At 39.2% G+C, this 23,151-nt stretch overlaps 1 protein-coding gene across 1 annotated transcript in view; it reads left to right on the top strand.

Annotated features, from left to right (window-relative positions):
• The window catches only part of ncanb (neurocan b), a 97,174-nt gene extending 82,157 nt beyond the window's left edge, over positions 1 to 15,017 (top strand). The window contains exons 11-15 of the mRNA XM_055221353.1: positions 1,370 to 1,528; positions 4,045 to 4,127; positions 5,057 to 5,201; positions 12,112 to 12,294; positions 13,103 to 15,017. Coding sequence (XP_055077328.1) covers positions 1,370 to 1,528; positions 4,045 to 4,127; positions 5,057 to 5,201; positions 12,112 to 12,294; positions 13,103 to 13,233 — 701 coding nt within the window. The 3' untranslated portion in view covers positions 13,234 to 15,017. The remainder of the gene's footprint in view (positions 1 to 1,369; positions 1,529 to 4,044; positions 4,128 to 5,056; positions 5,202 to 12,111; positions 12,295 to 13,102) is intronic.
• The last annotated feature ends 8,134 nt before the right edge of the window (positions 15,018 to 23,151 follow it).

Below are 23,151 nucleotides of genomic sequence, written 5' to 3'. Positions count from 1 at the left end.
TACAGCTGCTTTAATATATAGGTTACTGGCTGTATCCATTTGCATGTTCCGTGTTCCTATTCCTGGGGTGACTCAGAGTGAGAACCACCGCACAGTAAAGGTCTGGTGAACCTGCTTTTGCATTAGAATACAGAAGTGCCTTCTCTAATGGACAACTCTCTGGCTAACCACACGTCCCGGCTGCATGCTAAACACAGCCCCATACGGCACAATTTGCGCTGGCCAATTCAGTGGTGTCACTTTAGATTTGCCAGGGAGGAAGCTAAAGTCCCTTTCACAGATCTCTACACCACGACCGAGAGGAAGACCAGTTGACACATTAAGTCTGAGCTGTCTAGTTTACATAGCAGCTGTAGATATATATGCAGAAGAAGTCATAGTGGTGGAGCATGGAGAGTGTCACTTACTGCATGTATCCCAAGGGAGGTGTAGGAAAGGGGGTAGAGCTGACAGGACTGTGACAGGGCTTAATTACCAAGCGAACTGGAGGGTATTTCAAAGGATTGTTGTCATTTCAATAGATTAAAATGCCCTTTCTCTGGACTTGGCTGTCTCTCTGCGGGTGCTGTGAATTAAAAGTGGAATCAAAGGCTAGGGAGAGAGAGAAGCAGAGAGAAAGATGGAGGGACACTTAGGAGAAGTTTTACAAGTGAGTGCTCCAGGACAATTTGGATGTTATCTGTGGCACAGCAAAATAAAGTAATGGGCATGTCTGTGTTTTAGCCTCACAGCTTCCTATTGCTTTATTGTGCAAAGCTATTACCCTTTCTGTTAACATCAATGGAGTCACGGTAACTTGCTGTTGGGGTTATGTATATGAGTGTGAATGAATAGGCATGTGCTCCATCCTTCTCCCACAGTTCAAAGACATGCATTTGTTTACGTGAAGGGACTAAGAAGTACTTGAAGTAAATATCACCATCGCGACTACTTCTGTAACTGCTACTATTCCTATTGCTACTGCTTCTTCTTTTACTGTTACAAGTTCTTAGATACAACTACTACAAGCAATGCTGTAGTCTAAACTTTTGAAAACTCCAGTAGTGACATATGCCAGACAATGATGGAGGAAAAGGAGGTGATGGAGAGGCTGGGGGACGCTTCTTCTTGTTTGAGAGGTAAATAAAGCAGGCTCTGATTAGTTGACTAAGGATCAGGTGAAGGAGAAAGGTTCACACTATGTCTTTTTACAACAAAATGCTCCCTTCAAAGTACATATGAAACTAAACATCCGCCTAATCGTAACTAAATGTCAACTATTACGAAGTATTTTCTATAAACTAACAGCACTGTGACATAATGACATGTCCCTATCCGTTTTCTTCATCACCACCATAGATAAAATATGGATAAATCTTTTCTTTCGCAGACACGGAGGGCTGTGAACACTCCTGGAGGAAGTTCCATGGACACTGTTACCGGTACTTCAGTCGCAGACACACGTGGGAGGATGCCGAGAAGGACTGCAGGGAGCACAGTGGGCACCTAGCTAGTATCCACAGTGCAGCAGAGCAAAACTTCATCAGAGGTAGGATTTCTACGTCGAACATAATTGACACATACATTTAGAGGAAATGTCTGAAAAACGCCTTGTTCTAAAGTGATTGCACTGCCAGTAGTGTTCAATTAATCAGCCTGATAAAGTGCCAATCAAGCTGCAAAGACAGAGCAGTTTTTAGGAAGTAAGAGAAGGGTGCTCAAGGTGACAAAGTTAGAGGCTTATTTAAGAACAAAAAAGTGCAATTTTTATATGGCTTATTCATAGACTGAATTCAAATCTCACTGTTAAAGGTTGAATCAATGTGACATTTAAAATGTACGTGTAAACAAAATGCAAATTCACATGGTTGGCTCAGGATACACTGTTGTTATTCGAAATCTGTGTCAAGTTGTAAAAAGCAGGAATTGTCTAATATAAAAGGTGTTGATGGCATAATCAGCCTCAGTAAGCCTTCAATTTAAAGTCAACATCAACCTCACATTAACCTCAAATACTAATATGGGCGGGTCTTTTGTAATTAGACAAGATAAAAAAACAACAACATTTTTCAGCAGAAAAGCAGAAGTTAAAAGGCGTAAGATGATCCACAGACATGCTTTAATCTGGTCAATTCTAGGGACAAACAAAAAATGAATGCAAAAATAAATAGATTACAAAGTTTCTGGTAAGAAGAGGTAGAACAGCTTTGAGGACCTCTATGTGCATGTATGTATGACAACAAAGCACTACATTTCAGAAATTGTCAACCAATATTGTGTATTATCTTGAATTGGTTTATTATCAGTATGCTTAGATTAAAACTAATTGAACATATCCAACACAGATGGTCAACTAGTTGTCAGGGTTGAATAATACATTTCACTTTTTTATTTATTTACAGCCAAATTAATATGACCTTCCACTTCACCATGCATCACCATTAAACCAGTCTCATCATGTCTGCCAAGCCACCAATCGTCTGAGTAATGAAAATAATCTAGTGTTTATCGTTTGTGCAGCTGTCTGTCCACTGCACACCTGCTGCCACTGCTTTAGCTCACCATAACTCCCTGTATAACTCCACACCCATCATGCACCATATCATTTCTTTCTCTGTCAAAAGCATCTCTTGGTTCTTGCGTCTGCTCTTACCCAGTGATAAATGTGTACTGCCTCTTGCTCTTTAATGCATTTATTATATTTTCCCTTGAGTAAAAACATATCCTCAGGTACCTTGACGTGTGTATCAGTATTTCATGCCAGTAAACTCTGCTGTAGGCGCTGATGTGAGCCTCTCTGACACTACATTTAATACACTGTCATATTATTTCCTCAAATCCAATTTGTGGTGGAAAAAGGTGAGACGCCTTTGCTGTAGTGAGGTGTAGCTCCATTTGTGCCAACCGACTGGAATGCTATGTAGGACAAAATGCTATTAGATTTAAATTCTTGTTGATTTGTTCTTAAAACGATCCTGCTTCCAAGTGGCACGGTGACAGGGGCAGGTTGTCGCCTGTGTTTTACTGCAGGCTTTCTGTTATCCCTCAGACTTAAATGTTTGGCAATGGATTGCCGTTTGTCAGTGCCAACAACATTAGCATGCTAATATCCGTACACATTTTCTTTGGTCGCCGTAAAGCTTCCTCTCTTTACCCTCTGGCATTGATCCACTGCCACTTGTGTTTCAATAAGGCCAGCAGCAGCCGCACTGTGCTAGCCCCACCTTCTGTCTCGCCCAGCTGCCAACCCATCTTCATCCATCCAGAGGCCATCTTTCTTCTTCAACACAAGCACAGTTTCCCCCAAAAGTGTGTTTAATTGCCTTGAAAATGTACGACTCCACCCCTGTGATGAGGCGGTGGCAGCCATTAGGGAGATTAATGGGCCTGTTAATAATGTTAATCAGATAGACTATGATTGAGATTCCATTACACATGTGTGCAAGGAGACATGCACACTCCATGGCTCGAAAAATACCAGATTAAACCCAAAATATTGGAATTGAAAATGTGCTGTATTCAAACAGGGATGTCATGAGTAGCATCTCCAGCAGAACCAGAGGAAGTCATTACAGCCGATCCCTCTGTGCGGAGGCCTCCTTGCTCCAATTGTTCGTCCCATTGTTAGAGCCACACACTGTCATATAGCCACTGGATAATGAGCTGTTTGCTTGTGTTAAGTCTGTGCTAAAGAGATGCTAATGATACATAAGCTGTATAGGGCTTTAGCCAAATACAGGCGTTGGTTTTGAGTGTTTAAAAAGATTGCTATAATATTTTATTTTATCATGCTGCAGGAAATTCTAGAAAATGTATTGATTGATTGGATTTAAAATGATGACCTCTGAAAAGTCAAGACCGTATTGGTGCAAAGATACAAGCAGCAAGAAAAAGTCTGAAATTTTGAGAGACTATAATATTGATGGTTAGAAAACTGGGTCAAACCATTTTCAAAACAGAAGGTTTTGAGGGAATTATATTATTTAGGTAATTATTTTCTAAACATTTGATGCATTTATATTTCATTTTATTTACAATGTTTTTATTTCTGGTTGTAACTTGCAGGTCTGAGCCATGACAACACATGGATTGGCTTGAATGACCGCACTGTGGAGGATGATTTCCAGTGGACCGACAAAATGGACTTGGTGAATTAATATTTTAAGTTTAATCTTATCTTTTTGTTTTAAATCTGCTTTCACTTGTTATAATCGAGTGAATCTGTGATGTAGAAACAGAGAACGTGGGCGCTTGTTATCTCATCAAGGATTTTGCGACTGAGCAAGAAATGAATTCATTAATTACTCCTCCATTATGACTCCAGAGCGCTCTTTGTTTAGTCCCCAGTGAGATTCCATGATTACATTGTTTTACTCTATGTCTTTAGCTATTGTCCGTGGTGCATCTACGTTTAGCTTAATTATGACAAAGAATAATTTCCTTTAGCAAAGTAAAACAAGTGAGAGGTCCAGATTATTGTCTGAAGTTTAGTCAACAACTCTACTTCAGTAACATTGGGACAACTGTGAAATCTTTATCCAAATATATTTCTTATCTCTTTTTATTCATATTGACCTATTACTAAAATTTCAGATATTCTACCATTTAATTGGATTTTTGTGTTATATTCCATGCTTTAAGTTGGTTGTTATGCACAGGAAAGCTCATTTTAAAAATCGTCTTTTTGAGTACCAGCACTTCTTTGAGCCATCCCTCTGTACGTTCTGCACTGGGCTTTTATGTAATTTTATGTAATTCAGGGAAGTGGTCCCGAGTTAGGCCATAGAATTTAATCACATATAGATGGAAAACTGTAGACGGTAGTTTATTTTGCCTATTTGGACCTTAAAGTGCATGAATTCATTGATATTATAAAACATGTTTTTGTTTCACTGCTAAATATCTCTACCCCTGAAATGTAGATAAAGTTGTATTTATTTACTTACTGTTATAGTGTCTCAACTTTTGTCAGAGTTGCAGTTTTTTTAAACGTATAAAAAGTTGCTAAGTTTAGTGTAAAATCCACTGAGACCAAAATGCAAGTAATCATGTTTTTTTCTGTATTGTGTTTTGGCAGCAATACGAGAACTGGCGTGAAAACCAACCCGACAACTTCTTTGCTGGAGGAGAAGACTGCGTGGTGATGATCGCTCACGAGAACGGCAAATGGAACGACGTGCCCTGCAACTACAATCTGCCCTACGTGTGCAAAAAGGGAACAGGTGAGCAGAACCGAGTGACAGGAGAGAAAGAGACAGAGGGAGAGAGAGTAAGAGAGGGAGAGAGAGAAGGCTTCTACAGGTGATTAGGATGACTGACAGGCAGAGGCAGCAGACTCGAGAAGGCATAACTCGAGAGCAGCGTAAAAATGTGTGAGAGAAAACTTAGGAGTTGAAGGTACAAGGGCAAAAGAGATGCATTTTTGAGCTACCGTCGTTTCCAGGAAATTTCTGGATTTCTTTGAGGTGGAAACAAAAAGATAAAATTCATCAAAAGTTAAAAGAACTTATGTGAAACTGTGTTTGGTAGTTTGTATAATATATTTCTTCTAATTATAGATTATACACTTAGATAAGGGCCACTTCAATGAGTGTGTGTACTTCAAACTCATTGTAACTTCCTTCTCACAGTATTCCTTTCCATCAACTTTTCTCTTGGAATAAAATGTACTCTAAAATATACTCAGAATAGTGTAAACTTTGACTAAGTGCCATTATAACATAGGCACATATTTACAGTGTTAATAACATTATAGATGCATTTCCATTGGTTTGTTTTTGAGCAGATCGGCAAGTGTCTCTACTGTCTAAAAACTGTAATGCCCCGTTTGAGGGGTGCGAAGCGGACCCTGGAAGGTACTAGCTCCTAGTGGGGTCTAGGGTCAGCACAGTACGGTTCCAGGCACGGTTACGACTGAACAGATGATTGGACAAGAGAGAACGCAGAGTCAAGTGAAAACAAGATGCCAAAAGTAGATATAAACAGAATGCATAATGCATCTAATATAACCCAAACCCAATGCATTACATAACAAGATGTTAAAACTCAGTGTAGATGCTCAGAGAAGTGAAATAAATGCAGAAAAAGCTGACAATAAACCAGAAGTAGTTTTGTGTTTACACTAGCTTTAGCCACGTCTTACAGTGCCACAAGTGTACAGTGTCTTTTTGTGAATTGCTGAGATTGGCCTTATAATTTCAAACATTATTCAGATACAACTTTGATTTTATTTATTAAGAAAACATTTGTAATATTTGGGTGACGTCAATGTTTCACTGACCCACAGCCGTGCCCGGAGCGTGAAAACACAACTCTCCTGGAGGGACAGACCTGCTCCAAGGCGGCCCCAAGCAAACCTTGCCAATAGAAAAGAGGCTTATGTAACACAGACCAGAGATACAATTTACACTAACCTCTCAAGACATATTCCTTATACAGGGACTAATAGAAATATTTGGGATAAAAGTGAGAAACTGCTGATTCCTAAATTTCCCGTTCAGAAGAGAAGGGACTAAGACAACCCCAAAAGAACAGTATTTGCCTTAGGACTGATCTTAACCAGTTACTTTCTCAAAATCTTTAGAGCAGAAACCAACCTGTGCCCCTTGTTAAGTCCCAGCTCTGTAGAGAGCCCAGGTCACATCCCTTTGAGAGCTCGTTAGAGCTTTTTTTGGCTCTACATTTGCATAGAGGGCAAACTTTGACCAATGGCTACAAGATATACACATATTAATACAGTGGACAGTAATAGGTCCAGTGTAATGCAGGAGATACTAGGACACAACAAACCACAGGGGACTGCAGGCTCAAACCTCTGAAGTCCTCTGAAAGTGCTTTCAGTTCTCATCTAGATTTCCCTTGACCTGCATCACTAAGAATTTACTTACATTTCTACAAAGCAAAAACTAAATAGTCTACATGTAGCCTACAATAGGTTTCCCACTGCAGTCAAGACTTCTACATACGACTCTGAGTCTTTCAGTGGCAACAACTGTACTGTTGGTTTATTCTTAAGTACTATTGGACATGATAGCCACATTGTTTCTGTTATAATTTAGTTGCTGTCTTAAAAGGACTCTCTGATCTGAATTCTCTTTGATCATCATCCGTGCTAGTTTAGTGCAGCTTCTGCAGCTCAATGAGTGAATTCTGGAGGTTCTCAGCTTTCATGTCATGCATGGCCTGTCCATATACTGAGAATTAGAAAAACCTGTATGCGTTCTTTGGTTAAGGCTCTGGCAATCTAGGTTCAGTTGTGAATTTATTATGTAAAAACATAAGCATAAGAGCACAGGCTACATAACTTCTGCTAACTTTTTCAGTAACATTATCCAAACGTTAAAATGACATAAAAGGTGATGGCCTGAATTCATTCCCTTCTCTCCTTGCTCTGTGCTCTATCAGATGATTACATGAGTCTTTGTATGGAAACACACTGCAGTTATCTACTAATCAGGCCTGTGGGTGTCTGATGAGCTCACACACAAACTATAGGCCGCACGACTGGAGAGAGGAACCAGCGTGGTGCCACAGAACTCCTCTGATAACAGCAGACATTACATGGGCTTGGAGTGAGGAGACAAGATGGCCTCCAGGGGGAGTCGGGGAGATGAAAAGACAAGGCTGATTGTAATTGACTTATTAGGGTCAGGAACAGGCTGGAAATTGGGGACTGGTTACATTGCACGACAACGGTGGTGCAACATTGAGTTTGTGAAGGAAATACTTTCATTTTGAGACATAACGCAGGTCGGAGTTGTACTAAACACTGTTGCTTTGGGGTTGCTGAGTTTGTGACCTGAAACATGGGTTAAAGCCATTTGACACATTTCTGAGATATTTGGGTGAGTCTGTCTTTACTGCAGCACCAGTCTGATTTTACTCTTTTGGACGGATATTTAGTTTTTCTCAGTATACAGCAGCACTATAAGGTCTCATTGCTGTACCAGTAATGTTGGAAGGCAATGGCTTTTTTAAATAATAATGTGAGTATGGTTTACAGTCTTAATCTTTTTGGCATCTTTTACCTACACTACAAATTCTTTTTTTTTTTTTTTTTTTTTACATTTTTTGGAGATTTCAGATCACATTTAACTGCATTTTGTAGAAGCCCTCACTGGTTTGTATAACTTTTACGCTAAAAATAAAATCAACTATAAGAATATTATCCATTCCAATAATAGACTATTTTAATTACAATTTCTTATACACAGTAATCTTCCTCTTAATGGCGATGCACTTAAGGTTTAACAAATGTATTACAGTTTAATTTAAACATTGGGCAGTGAGCTGTCATTATCAAAATCCTTTTCCAATCATTTGAAAATAATTGGAGAATTATTCAACTCTTTAAATGGGTTTTATGCTCTGGTATAGTTGTTTTTATTATGCATATTGGTAAATTGCATGAATTTAACCTTTGTTTATTGATGCATGAAGTTGTTATTTGGTTGGAAATTAGATTGCAAATTTGACTCTTCTTTTTATTTAAAGCGAAATGTGTTGTTGTTTTCAGTAGATTTACTCTCATGGTGTGTATAGTGCGGCATCTGTTTAGCTTAGTGCTTCTCTTCATAAACACTTATTATTATTCAGAACACACAGAGGAAAGTGAGACTCACCTGGGGAGAGGGATTCAGCCCAAATTAAGATTAGTATTTGGAATTCAAAACATTAACTTCAATATTTTGTTTTGAGGAATGGGATTAACTCTCACTGTTTAGGGTTTACTCCTCATAAATTCTATAGTTACTACAGTATAGTGTGTATATCATTGACGAACAACAACAAGACAACAAGAATAAAAAAAGCTATGAAATCTGAGTTGTAGTTGACCTGTACAACCTTGGTTTGTTTTACAGTCAAAAATAATCCACTGTCTTTACCTAAAATTGCCAGACAGTCCAGACAATAAGATCGTAATTGTGAAAATGTCCTCTGGTCTAAATATGCTAAAACTCTGGCTGCTTCCTTCTGGCAAAGCATTGTGTCGACAAATATATGACCCTGCGTTACTAGGGCTCTACATATAAAGCATATCGATTTTTATGGTATTAAATATTCATACTGTGTTGTGTCAAGAGGCATTGTTATAAATAGGTCCTTCGGTATTCAGTGTTATTTTTTCCTTAGACAAGTTATTGATCTGAGCTGTCTTTGAACTGCAGTTTTGGTCTCAAGGCTAACCATTCAGAGCTGCTAACAAAAGCTTGGCATGATTTTCACATCCACATTGTTATGGCCTGAAGAATGAAAGCCAACAACTTTAACCCTGACTGTGGATGTTATGTCGGATTTAGTTCAGTGTTTTTGAGAAATATACATGTTATTGTAAGAGAGAAGTCCTTCAAGAAATAATATTTATTTAGTTTTAGATTTTCTCTAGTTTTGAGTGCAAAGTTGACTGCCTCTCTACCATACGCCTTAAAACTTTATGCACTGTTGTTGCTACCTACTGCCAATGGTTAAGCTTCTTCATAAAGGATATTTCAATGTGGATTTTGAATACTCCGAGCTCCTCTGTCAGTGCTGTCCTTGTTCCATTTTTACTCGTCAAAACACCTTTTCTCTCATAAAATCATTCCTGCACGCACTCACCCCAACTTTAGTGGCATTTTCTTTTATCCCCACTTGAAGACACACTGACTCCCCTCAGCACCTCCCAATCACACCTGAAAGCTCCTCTTAGCCTTTGCTTTGGTCTAAGCCTCTGATTGTTGTAAGAGGAAAGGTGAGCCCTGATTGGCCTCTTCTGAAGGAGTATTATTCTCTCAATGGGGCAAAGCACAACTGTTTAACCAGCTATTAGGCAAGGACATTTCAACAAAAGAGGTAAATATTTTCTGAAAAACTTCTCCTTTAGTGGAGACTTGAAACCTACTTCTGGGGAAGTGTGATGAAGACAGTTACTACAGTGCAATTGTAGAAATGGCCACACTTGACTCTGAAGCACAGTTATAGCAATAGTTTTTGTCAACACTGAAGAAATCTACTTTTTACCTGCACTATAGAAATCACAGTTGAAATTGTTCTCACTTATATCTGTAATGATATCTTTCTATAAGGGTCTGTATAATAGTAGAGCATAAAATATTGTATAGAATATTTTACGGGCAGCAGTATTCAGGGCTGATAGAAGCTGTATGCACCTACCTTTGACCATCATGCATCCAATCAAGGACAGAATCTTCCAACTACCACCATTCACCCCACTGCATGTTTCTGAAATGTAATGAATTACTAAAACCTAACAGGACAGTAGAGCATTAAGAGGAACTACTTTTGCGGAAAAAGTCAGAGTGCCTTTTACACTCTTTGTAAGGATGGCATGGCTCATTGTGCTATCAGCAGACATTTGTATGGGAAGCAGGTACGTGAGTGCTAATGGGGAGCTAATTTGCAGACTGCCTTTGTCACAGCTGATCCAACACTGGTGTTACTAATATCCACTAATTGGTGCATTGCCTTCAAATACTAATGTCACAAAATAGTTCTACTTGTTAGTTCCACCTGCACTCACACATCCCTGAAGCTCCGCATTATGTAGTATATATACAACAGTAACAATTCTCAAAGAGTGTGTAGAAGAGTGGAGGATGGTGATGTTATTTTGGGGTGTTGTTTTTTGTTTTTTGGAATAGACACAATTAGGAATGTTTGTAAAGGGCATTTCATTTTGTTTTGCTGGTCAAGTCTGATGTGTCCAGACATGAGACAAGGGGATGAAAAGGATTTTAAATGAGCACTATTAGACTTCACTGGTGAGGGCTCTGCCACGTGTCTCCATGGAGATATTATTTTGGTTAAACTGTTCTGCAGTCTGGCATTAAAATGTTTTATTGCTTAAAAATACATTGAAAAACATGCATTGCTACTGTGAGCGGGCTTGCCTCTCTACAGATCTAACTTGAAGCTAAACCTGATGGTGTCACCTGCTGTCTCCATTTAAGTTTAATCCTATAGGCATACTGTTCTTTGATTAGAGGGAAGTAAACAGACATTTGTTTTTGTATTATCTTTTTACTGTGCAATGATCTAGGAGAGCATTTATGTCTTTGTATTAGGACAAAATCATTCATTAAAGCACAGTCCCAATTAGCATTCTTCAAAAGCCCTTTTAGCTCTACCTGAAATGATTTTTCTCGCCTAGTTTGAATTTCTAAATAGCCTCTTGTCTTTTTAGCAAGCCTCAAATTAGCAATAGATCCGCTTCCCACTCTAAGGATTTAATAACAGGTTCGGTGCTGTGTCAAATCAGATGGCACAAATGAAAATACAAGGAGGTCAATTAGTCTTGGGGAGTTTACATAATATTAACAGGCATTATGCTAACGAGGGCACAGGTGTAAGAGTGCCATCTAGAGGTCACGGCAGTACTACATACACAAATATACCTGGCACCTCCGCTGAGAGGTTGGCAGTGCTGAGTGTAAACTGTGAAGACGTGAGAGAACTCTGCTGCCAAAGCCAGAGCTCAGGGTGTCACCGGTGTGTGTGTCAGCTCACAGGGAACATTTATCTGATTCTGCCGTCGACTCTTTATGTGTCGAAAACAGCCTGGACTTTGACCGCCTCCCACTCACTCATACACTCAGACAGGCCTCACTCGCCTCCAGACATTTGAGTCACATTTTAAACAGCCATGTTTTTTAGGGGGTTAGGCCAAGTACAAATGCAAACAGGGAAGCAGCATTTTATTTGTTTAGTGGAGTTGCATTGCAGTTCAAAATGGCAGGTTATATCATTTGAATACTGTAATTATGCTTTTATTTAAGCTATCATTAAAATGCATTTTAGATGTGCATATTCATACACTGATCTTGTTACTGTTTTGGATGCAGTTAAATTGGGAAAGAAGGAGGCCATCATTTGAATTAAATTACAGTACTAAAGACTACTAAGACTAAAAATTATCCAAAAACAATATAAAAAAGGATTATGATCTACAATTAATTTAAAGTTCAAAATAGATCAGAATCCACAGCTCTTTGGTTGAGTTTTTTAGTGTTTTTGCTAAAACATCTGTATGGGCAGTAACAAGTGTTTTTTGACATTTGATCTTCACCTATGACTGCATATTAATCACGATTGCAAGTTAAGATTTAGAATATAATGTCTCTTATTTCTCTACAGTGCTTTGTGGAGCCCCTCCCCCAGTGGACAACGCCTTTCTGATTGGCCGAAAGCGCTCCCACTATGACATTCACTCAGTTGTGCGTTACCAGTGCGCAGACGGCTTTCTTCAGCGCCATGTTCCCACTGCCAAGTGTCGTGCCAACGGCAAGTGGGACCGACCCAAAATCATCTGCATGAATTGTGAGTACCAAATATTTGTATAACATTATGGTCTTCTTCACTGTGGTGGTAAATTTAGCCTTGCTTCAGTCCAAAACTCCTACACACTAAGCCCTAAGGAACAAACCAACTCAACACATCCGCGTGTGTCTCTGTATTAATAATTACTGGCAAAAATCTTCAGTGATGGTAGCCAGTCACACTCAAATCTTATGGGTCTATTCAGTGTGCTGGGGTCTCCTTTGAAGTACTTAAAGGAAACAAAATTGACAATCCAATCTAGTCCATATTTAATACACTTACAAATCCTATAAACAGGATTTTGTAACCACGGCCAAATAATTTATAGTAATCTTCTGAAATACACTTTTGAAAATAAATATAATCAATAACCTGCTATTTCTTTTCTTTCACTGCACTGTGACAGCTGTAATAAATAGTGAAATAGCAGTGCCTTGTTTTGAGTGATTAAGATGTGTTGTGAAAAAAAAGTTTCTATGGTCCACAGTTACGGAGTTGTTATCGTTCATTGCAGGCGACTTGCTTTTTTTGACAAAATAAAGAAGGGGGACAGGGAATTTGGCAGCACCATACAAAAAAGGCTTATGGCTGTGCTATGACGTGGGTAGCTCACTCGGTGGGCTTAAGAAAGCTTGTCATTAACTAAAATACAACTCCAAAAGTCTGCATAGTGTTTTTTCGCTATTTTCACTTTGTGTTGCCTGGTTTCACCCCTCTCCATTACTTGTCAGTGATTGATTTTCCTCTTGCTTCTTCTGTCTTGGCTTTCATCTCTCTCTAATAAATCTTTTGTGTGTCCATTGTGCAGCACGGAGGGCCCATCGCTACAGACGTCACCACCACAAGGGCAGGAGGGAGCGCAGGAAGCACAAGAAGCACGGGCACAGAGAGGGGGGGCATCATGGGGCGGAGCATGACCACGGCCATGCCCATTTCTGAACCAAATATCACACCTGTCTCCTCCTCCTGATGCCGGCTGCCTTCCCACCTGTAACACCTACTCTGTGTAACCCTGCCAACTTCTTCTGAAAACCCCCAGCCCCGTCCTCCTCACTGCTCTTGGCACCGCCCCTTTTCTGCCCTGCTAATCTCTGCGGGAAACATCGAACAATAACAACCCCTTTATATTCTTTCTATCTCCAAGTCTGAACACCCCCCTGAGCTCCATGGTAATCTCTGACATGGGCCTATACATTTTTATCTTGTTTTGACAAAATCATTTCCTCAATCGGACACTCTTTGGAGACCAGTGGTTGGATTGTAAATAGGGACAACATCACTACACTGTTGACTGGAGGCGTCCATGTTTTGAGTCTATTTTTACAAATGTTAGATGTTGATTTTTGCTGCTTTTAGGTTTTTTGCTCTTTGTAAGACATTGTACTTGACTTAATACCATTAAGTTGATTTACTTTGAATCAGAGGCAGTTGTAATTGAATTCTTTGAGTGTTCTTAGCATTGTATTTCCATGTCAGTGTGAGACAGTTGCTTTAGATCAGAAGCTGAAATCCCAGAGGAAAATGGACTATGTTACATCCCGAAACACATTGTTCCTCATTTTATATTTTATACTGTATGTAGTTCTGAAATCTCCGTAGATTTTCCTCACCATCACATCTAGTCCTAGTACAGCAGTCCCCATTCTATTTTTATCCATGTTTTTGTCCATTCGTAATTGTCTACTATATACTTGTATTTACGATGACAGACATTCATATCATTTTGCAGTAAGTCACTGTTGTTGTTCTACTGAGACTTTATACCAGTATTAATTTACAGCCTACAAAGCACTTTGACCCCAATGAAACCCCAATAAGCAATTTTGAAATGCTAATGACGGCTTTTACAACGAAGTGAATCAAGAGGCTATTACATTATATGGCATGCCATCAGACGCACTACACGTGTCTTGTAGTCTCAGTAACCAAAGGGTTGATGGTCTGATCCTCAGTTTGTCCAATTGTCTCTTTATTTATGCTAACACGAAGATGAAAAATGTTTTGTACTCTACATTAGGATTACTATCCAGTCCACTAAACTGGTGCCCTACATAGTGAATGAGAGGGACTAGTGGTTTTGGACACAGCCTGTGATAAATGCAGTTAGACCGGTCCATTTCTTATTATATGACCTAGAATAGATTAGGAACACTAGCGCACTGATAAAACAAATATTACAACAAAGATGAACTTGAGTTCACTGTATCACAAACTTTTTCACATGATTCAAGTTATAGCTTACCATCAAGTGCCCTGGTTGTTTTGAAAGAGCGATGGCCGCCCTCTTTCCAACAATAATGCCCCAGTAAACCACAGAGACAGGGACTAATACCAGACTGCTGAATATGAATCAAATGTGTATGCGCCAACAGTGTCAAGGATCTATTTATTTTTTATGCCACTGTATTTTCTTTGAGTTTGTTGACAGTAAAGTGAGGTCACACCAACTGATGATGACGATGATGGAGAGGAGATGAAGGTGTCCCGAGTTCACTCCTGCGCCGTGTTGTGTCTGTGAGAGAGGGATTGCTCTTTCCTGCACTGCGTTTTTAGAGTGGTGTTTTTCAAAGCTCCTTGTAGGATTAGGATAAAACTCACAACATTTTCAGAGATGTTATGTTATCTCTGTTTTACCTTATCTCTGTTTTTGGACACTTTCTTATTAGTGGATGATAGTGTGCTGAGGGATTGTTTAGAACCAGAACCTTTTGTGTTGAGTAGCCCCTAAGCGTTATCTCACAGAAAGCATTATCTCACAGTATACCAGTGTTTCTTTAGTAATTATAAATCCTTTTACTAGCACAATGCTGATTATAACTACCGTAAATTTCGGACTACAGAGCGCACCTTGATATAAGCCGCACCAGCTAAATTTGAAGAGAAAATCAATTTTGTACATATATAAGCCGCACCTGAATAAAAGCCGCAGGTTTTCATATTGTAACATGAGATATTTACACAGAAAGACGGTGCACCGACACGCTTTTTTTTAAACTGTGCCTGAAAATTGGCACCAACACGACAACAACACGGGATGAACACATCTGCAGGTTTAGAAAATAAAGCTGCACCAACACGGAAAATCTGCTTTTATTTCCTCTGAAAACTTTTGTTGTCTTTTTACATTGACCAAGTTGGATTCATTGATGTCGAGCTTACGTGCAGTGGCTCTATTTCAGGGGTCGGCAACTCGCGGCTCCGGAGCCGCATGCGCCTCTTTCCGCCTCATACTGCGGCTCTGCGTGGCTTGGGAACTGACAGACACAGCTCACAGTCCTGCGTAAAGAGCCCTGATTTTCAGACGTTGTGCGCACAGGGGTCAGGAGCAACTTTGGCCCGTCCCTAATGACACACTAATAAGCTCGTCCGTAGATGTATCATGAAAATCCTGCTGGAAATCGCCACAGAAATCTATTTGATGTAGTAGCAAGTTTATTATCTGCTCTTGTCTCCGCGGTGACGTATCACGTATAACACATCAGACACGACGCACAAAAGTAGAGCCACAAGCGAGTGAAAATGAGCCAAAACAAAAGTCTTTGGAGATCTTTTTAACAAAGGGGAAAAGGACAACTGAGGAGCCAGAAGAAGAGACTACGACCTCCAAGAAAAAGAAAGATAAATTTAACAGACAATGCCTACTTAAAATCTGGGTTTGTCGCTGCAGGTGACTCACGCACAGAGTCCGCTCTGCGTAACATACGGGAAAAGCAAATAAGGCAATGAAACCTTCAAAACTGCTTTGGCATATGGAGAATAAGCACCTGGGATTAAACGATACGCTACGAGTTTTTTTGTTGTTGTTTTTTTAAAGAAACTGCGGAGTAGAGTAGACATAATCACATAATCAGCGCGATGCATGATGCAGCGGTTTGGTGAGTTGTATTTTTTTAATGCACTTAAGTTGTTTTTGCCATATTTATCTGCCACGTGTAGAAGGCTTGTCCGTGAAAGTAAAACCTACATTATTCCGTTACATTATTGTTATTATACAGTGTTATCTTCATTTTAGATGTCAAAAAGTATTTGCGGCTCCCAGTGTTTTATTTTATGTGGAAAGTGGGTCCAAATGGCTCTTTGCGTGTTAAAGGCCGACCCCTGCTCTGTTTCCTTTCTGTTTCTTTATCTTAAAAACTGCATCATATCCATTTCATGATGCGCAAAATGATCGTTCAAAATCAAAACTAGTGAATTCTTCAGAGCAGAATCTTTCCCCACGTCTGTCTCACTTTTACGTTTACAGCTAGAGAGCGCCCCCCAGGGTCCGTTATCCAGTAAAATTCCATATATAAGCCGCACTGCTGTAAAAGCCGCAGGGTTCAAAGCGTGGAAAAAAAGTAGCGGCTTATAATCCGAAATTTACGGTATTATATTTTCTTGTTTTTAATAAACTCTATCACAAAATCACCCCACAGAAACATTCTTAAAGATGTAAAATGTACTACAAAGAAGATTTTACATTCAGATATCATTCAGTGCCACCTTTTCTGAAGGTCTGAAATCATTACAAATACCCCCTGGCTAGTGTTCGCGTATCCCCAGGGGTCCCCATACTCTTGGCTTTGAAACACTGGTTTAGAAAACAGCCGTGCAGTAGGAGTAAGTTAGTACAGGGTAATGGGTCACTATATATTTGCCCATTATGTCTAAATTATCCCTAGCGTTGAACTGAACTGAGAGCCTTAGTGCAGACTGTGACTGTGAGCTTTTTGGTTAACAATGGAAACTTTTCACTGCAAAGATTATTTACAAGATTATATCATTCTTATAGTAATCATATTTTAAAGACATTCTGGCCTTTAGAAGTAATTGCCATTGAACAACAATGGCTTCTTTTGTTCAATACTTCTTATGCACTTATCCCAGTCCAAGCTTGTCACTGCGTGGAGGCCATCAATTATAGTGACAGCTGTCAATCACTGGTCATTCCCCACTGTCTCCGCATACTTATGCCAACATCATGGCATTCATTAAAAGTTGACAGGTCCCAGTGGATCTCCTGAGCTAAGAGTGTGGTTGTGTAAATAGTAAGTAGCAGGATTTCAAGCCAATACAAGGCTATTGTTCCAAACCATGTCATACAGTTTATACTGAGGGAGAATAATATTTAAAGGAGATGGGGAAAGGTAAAATGTTGTTTTTGTTTTAATATAAGAAGGGCATAGTCACTAATAGAAATGGTGATTTATATGTCACCATTTGCGGAATTTTTGTTAAAACAGAGAAAATTGAGTGTTTCCGGGGTTGGTCAACAATGTATTGTACAAGATTTCAAGGATCCATTGAAAAAGTGAATTAAAAAACAAAGAGGAAATCTGAGCCACTTCTTTCAACCAAATCTGGTCTTCATTAGGGCGAGCATTTGGATATTTATTGTAAAAGTACCATGTGATAATCACTGGAAGGAAAATTGTCATGCCCCTGGGTAAAATCATATACTATAGTCAAACAAATACATTCATCTTCTCCCAGTGAAGCCCTTTGTTGTTTTGTGCTCACCTTGGCAATGACAACATCCTTCGCAGAGCCCACTCAACCTGCTCCTACTATCTCTTTAATTAATCTCTGCATGACTAATTAACAAACCACGCTATCTCACTGGCACAAAACCCCAATCACAATAAGACAAGGGGGGAGGTGAAGGGGGGAGGCGCAGTTTGATGGACAGCTCATGGAGAGCTTTCAGGGTGACGGACATGGGTCTTGCACAGCTGTCACAGCTGTCAGACTTGTCGCCGTGGAGACATGGGTCCGAGTCTCTATCTGAAAATGGATGGACCGCAGCGGGATGAGTGCAAGGGCAGACACGCAGGCTACAGTCACACTAGATTCCCACTGACAGTGTAATTACAGTGTAGTAAAGGTCGGGGCTGTGACAGCAGAGATTTGAACTGTGTAAGAGAAGTTAAGTAAGAATGGGGTGTCAGCAGAATTAAGGACACGTTCAACCTTTGTCTATAAAGGGGCACTATTATGTCTCTTTTCAAATTACATTGATTGTTGGAGTTTAGAAAATCTTTATCTGGCTTGAAAACTGCCTTTCTTTCTGCCTAATTGTACAGACATAATTGGGCACTTGATGCTGTAGTGAGTGATGAACCATTAGTTGGCACTTTATCACACTGTTGGAGATACTGTAGTCAGTTCTGTTGGCTATTTACACATTTGTATTGTGTTAAGAATTAGTGAGCCTCAGAGACCTGCAAGTTGTGCTATGGTGAGGACAAATTCTTCCAGCAACTGAAGTATTTTTTTTAATCCTGCAGTTTTCACAGGCACCACTAGGAGTATTCACAGATCTATCATGACTTAATTGTCAAACAACAATCACCACATTGTTCAAATATTGTCCCTCCAGCAGCACCTTCACAAATGTTAAGGACAGGGATGGTAAAATGATGTTGGTGGATTATTTGGTACATTATGTTGACTCTACTGTGGCATTTAATCTGCATTTCAGTGTGGTTAGGGCCATTCTAGATAGTACTCTCTCCTTGTCTACAGTGGCAGCCCTGCAGCAGACACAGACCAAGGCACATCCGTCTAATTGTAAGTGTTAATTATAAAGCTGAGTGTTTGGTGCCAGCTGCCTCTCCTGTGCAGTCAGGGCACCCTGGGCCTACAGGTAAAACGTGCCCACAGCTTGGAGGGCCCTTCACTTCCTCCAAATGAAGCTTTAATTGTGATCCAGGCTGTCCTCACTCACAGCGTTCTGCATAAATTTACCCTCAAAGCCTCAGTTTGTCTCAATTTTACTTGTCAGCAGAACAAAATGGAGCAAATAGGGCTTTGATGGAAAGTCAGTCCAAATTTATAGTCAAATGTCTTGTTTTATACCACATAAATATTGGTTGGATATTAAAAAACAATTGTTGTGATTAGTATTGAAGAATTGCTTTATAAATATCTAATGGTATTAAGATTTTATTCAACCTAAGAAATAAAAGTGTTGAATAGTGTACTTTAATACTTTAAAATACAATGTACTACAAACTTGCTACCAGTAAAAGCATGATATTAACCCTGTCCCATTCCAGAGAGCAAAACTGATTGCTTGGGAACTTTTGACATAAGAGAAAGTTGGCTACTTTGCTTGGATGAAAATGTGTTACAGTTACCTTGTTTCTCACCACCACAACACGTTCTTAAACTTCTTCTGTCCCAAACGCCCAATTCGGCACCTCCCTTAAACCTTTATGCTGGAAATAATTGAACAATAGAGCAAGATGTATTTGACAACCCCGTGCTTCACTAATGCATACCAATGAAGCCAGACTTAAACAGTGAAAGTGCAAGTTCATTACAGATTATCTCTTAAGTTATAAACGTATTGGGTTGACTGCTAATTCTGAGTGAATCAATTAGAGCGACCAGGTGACATTGACTTACCTTGCATGTGCATGATGCAACCAGGAGCAACATGCAACAGCTAAATTTGTTATAGTGTGAGACAGTACAAAAAACACAAGGGAGCCGCCTGTATTTTGACTGATGCTCTGAAAAAGGGAACACTCCTCGTCAATGACAAACCAATAAAAGCTGTAGAAAAGGCCCGTCCTTAGCCACACAGACAGACTATTGATCCCACCATTACCATGTCTGTCCCTGCATCCCATTTAGTGCACTGATGGCATCGACAGGGCAGCAGTGGAGAGGGTGGCCCGAAATTCAATTTTTTTTTTTCATGTTTTTTTGTTTTGTTCTTTTTTTTTTTTATTCTAATACTGTTTGTGTGTCATTGGGTTTTCACATTCTTGCTCATTTCAAAGCTCTAACACAGAAGGTTACACTCAAACACAGAAGGTTACACTCAAACATAAATGGTATTCCTGAAAAATGTTGTCATGTTTTGTTGCTTGTGTCCAAATTGTTCACTTATTCTCATGAAATGGTTAAATATTTCTCTTACTACAGTTTCAGACTATTAAATGCGCTGTTTTACACATCTTTTTTCTATGTATTATTTCTTGTTTATTCTACTGTGGACTGCTGTACCATGCCCTCACTGTTGTACAGATCCTAGTGATTTAGCTGTTTTTGATACAGAGCTCTGGTCTGATGAAGACTGTTGATGGATGAGAGGAGAGACAGACTGCTTCTCTCCTCAGTGTTGTAAATATTTGAGTTTTTCTTAAACCCCATTCAGACTCTGGGTGTGTTTGTTGCTTAGCCTCTGGGCCGTGTGCACACAGCTCACACACACTGTACTGTACCCTCCCCCACTGAGCTGTGTGGAGGTGGCCCACATGTGTTTAATCATATTTATTGATGTTTGTTCTTCTGTCATTGTATTTTTTCCTTTATAAGACCAATCTTCATTAAAAAAAAACATTGTTTCAAAACTTTAATTCAAGCGAGCACTTATTTCTGCTATAGCGTAATACATGAAAATAAGAAATGCAGTATTCACTAAATCTGTGTTATATTTTCTGAAAACACATTTAAAAGAGTTATAAAGCATCTTTTCACTGACAATGATAAAATGATGTGTACAAGTGTCATACAGTTATCAATTAATTTCTCAGTTATCAGTAGAGCTTTTGTTACTGCAGAAATTGTGGATGTTTATAAAAGGCAAAGTCAGAATCATTTTAAGAAACTGTTTGACTAGACTGTTGAAAAAATAAAATAAAATAAAAGATTCATTTCTGCAGGCTGAAACAAAGCTTAAAGGGCCTGTACCTGATTTTTCCCATGTATTTGAGCAAAATTTGTCTTAGCCCCAGTATAAAAGTATTGTATAAGAAGCTCTTGAGGCCAAAATAAATCTGCTGTGCACTGTCTATTGCACAGGCAGGAAAGGTGTGGTGAGCCTGATAGTTGTCATTAACATAACCGGGACAACAAAACTCCTCTCTGACCTCTGACAGCTGTAAAAATGACAAACTCATCACGGTGAATAGGATGCTCAGAATACATATGGCAAATGAAGAACAAATAAGACCACTGCAAACTATTTAAAATGGACTAGTTCTGTTTTTCATGTTTTAAGACAGGTACCAAACACTTTTTCCTTTGACCAGTTCTCCTTGTCTTTATGATCCGCCTTTACATTTCTCTTTATTGCCTTTTTCGAATAGTATCACCCGAAGCTACCACATGTCTCTGCATTAGAAATAATTTAGTGCTAAACACAAACTCCGCGTTCTGGCCAAGGGCAATGTTCCTCGCATCAATTTGTGTCCAGTGATCGTATCGACCCATTTGTTTACAGTCCTTTTTCCTGCCTGAAAACTGCAAACCTGTTGTATTTTCACTGTAACTGCTGTTTGCCCTGCTGTCTTCATTCCCCCGCAAACTTTGAAAAGGCACGGCTTCCGAACTCCAAATACTTTACTCAATAGGAATTTATCCTCAAGTGACATGTATTTGTTGCCTAGTGCTTTGAGAGTTACCAAGGCCGTATCTATCAATGCAAGATAGACTACGAAAAAATGAAGATATAATGTGTTTTTTGAAGATATATTTTTTTGTCCAAACCTCAAAATCAGCTCACATTTGTTCTTTTTGAATGAGCTCTTCGCGATACATTCAGGTAAATAGAATAAAAAAGAGTCAAGTGTTTTTTGTTTTTTTTTATTTCTACATCCTTTGATTGCGTGACTCATTCCATTTTAATCCAGCACCGGAAGCGAGCCCTAGCAACCAGCCACTTTTTTCATCACTGCTTGCAACTGTGAACTAAATCACTACTGCTACCTGCAATTTGCGTACACTACAAGGTACTAACAGTAAAAAAAAAAAACATTTCCTCTTTCCTTTATGCAGTTTGTACCGCTGCTGAGGTGGTTAGGGAAACATTGGGGAATCTGACTTGCAAATTCTGTAAATCTGTACCACAGTGAAATCAAATAAAGGAATAATTACTCTGATACCATTTCTTATATGCAATGTTTATGTGAAATGTTTACTTTAATAATTGTTTTGACTTTGCTGTGTCCCGAAATCCCTTTACATAAGTCTTACACACAAGCTTAAAAGTGTGCTATTTTATCTCCTAATTTGTCCTAATTCTGCTTATAAAACCCCAAGATGAAGGGATAAATTATAAGGCGTAACAGGACAGCTCATCATAACTTTGTTGTTCAGTTGATATCGGGCAGATCAGTGTTGTCTGATCTGAGCATCATCTCCCAGTATCAGCTAATGGTGTTGCTCAAGTTCAAGAGGATTAATAAACAACAAGAGCTTTATGTCGACTTAAGACACCAGCTAAACTCTCTGTCGTTAACTCGCATGATAACAAGCAGCAGGGAAAGTAGAAAAAAAAAGTAAAATTGACTTTGGATATGTACTTTTTAAGAAATAAAGAAGTAAAGGGTATAACATGGTGGAGGTCAAATATGAAAAACTACCTGAAAGTAGCAGAATAGCTTGTTAAATAAACTCTTACATTTTTCTGTTTTTTACTTAAATGTATAAACAACCTACAATTTTCTCTTCCCCGACATCTCTGCAGTACCAGACTGTTTCACAGGTCCATGAAAATAGTTTAAATTGTTTATAAAAAACACTCTTGGGTCAGATTTTGGACTTCTTGAAGCGGTCTCTCAGAGTTTCTGCAGACGTCAAAGTGGTCCCAGACAGGATGTGTTGTGGGAGAGTGACTGACAGGAGATGGGTGTACTCTCTCCCTGCACTTCTATGGACCCACTCAGACCATCTGCCACATAAACAGGTCTAACACTACTGACCGCTATGGAAAAGATACCCACAAATACTTTGAATATTTCAATTCAGATCCCAGCTGCTGCGTAGTGTGACTAAGTGAACGAATAATAGTGTCCACATATAGAAATTCAATGCATTATTATTATTGTTGTTTTAAATTAAGCATCAGATTTCAAACCATTTCTA

Source organism: Periophthalmus magnuspinnatus, chromosome 4 (assembly GCF_009829125.3).
Source record: "Periophthalmus magnuspinnatus isolate fPerMag1 chromosome 4, fPerMag1.2.pri, whole genome shotgun sequence".
Lineage (NCBI taxonomy): Eukaryota > Metazoa > Chordata > Actinopteri > Gobiiformes > Gobiidae > Periophthalmus > Periophthalmus magnuspinnatus.
Note: the sequence above shows the minus strand (reverse complement) of the source record. Positions and strands in the feature narration are given on the sequence as shown.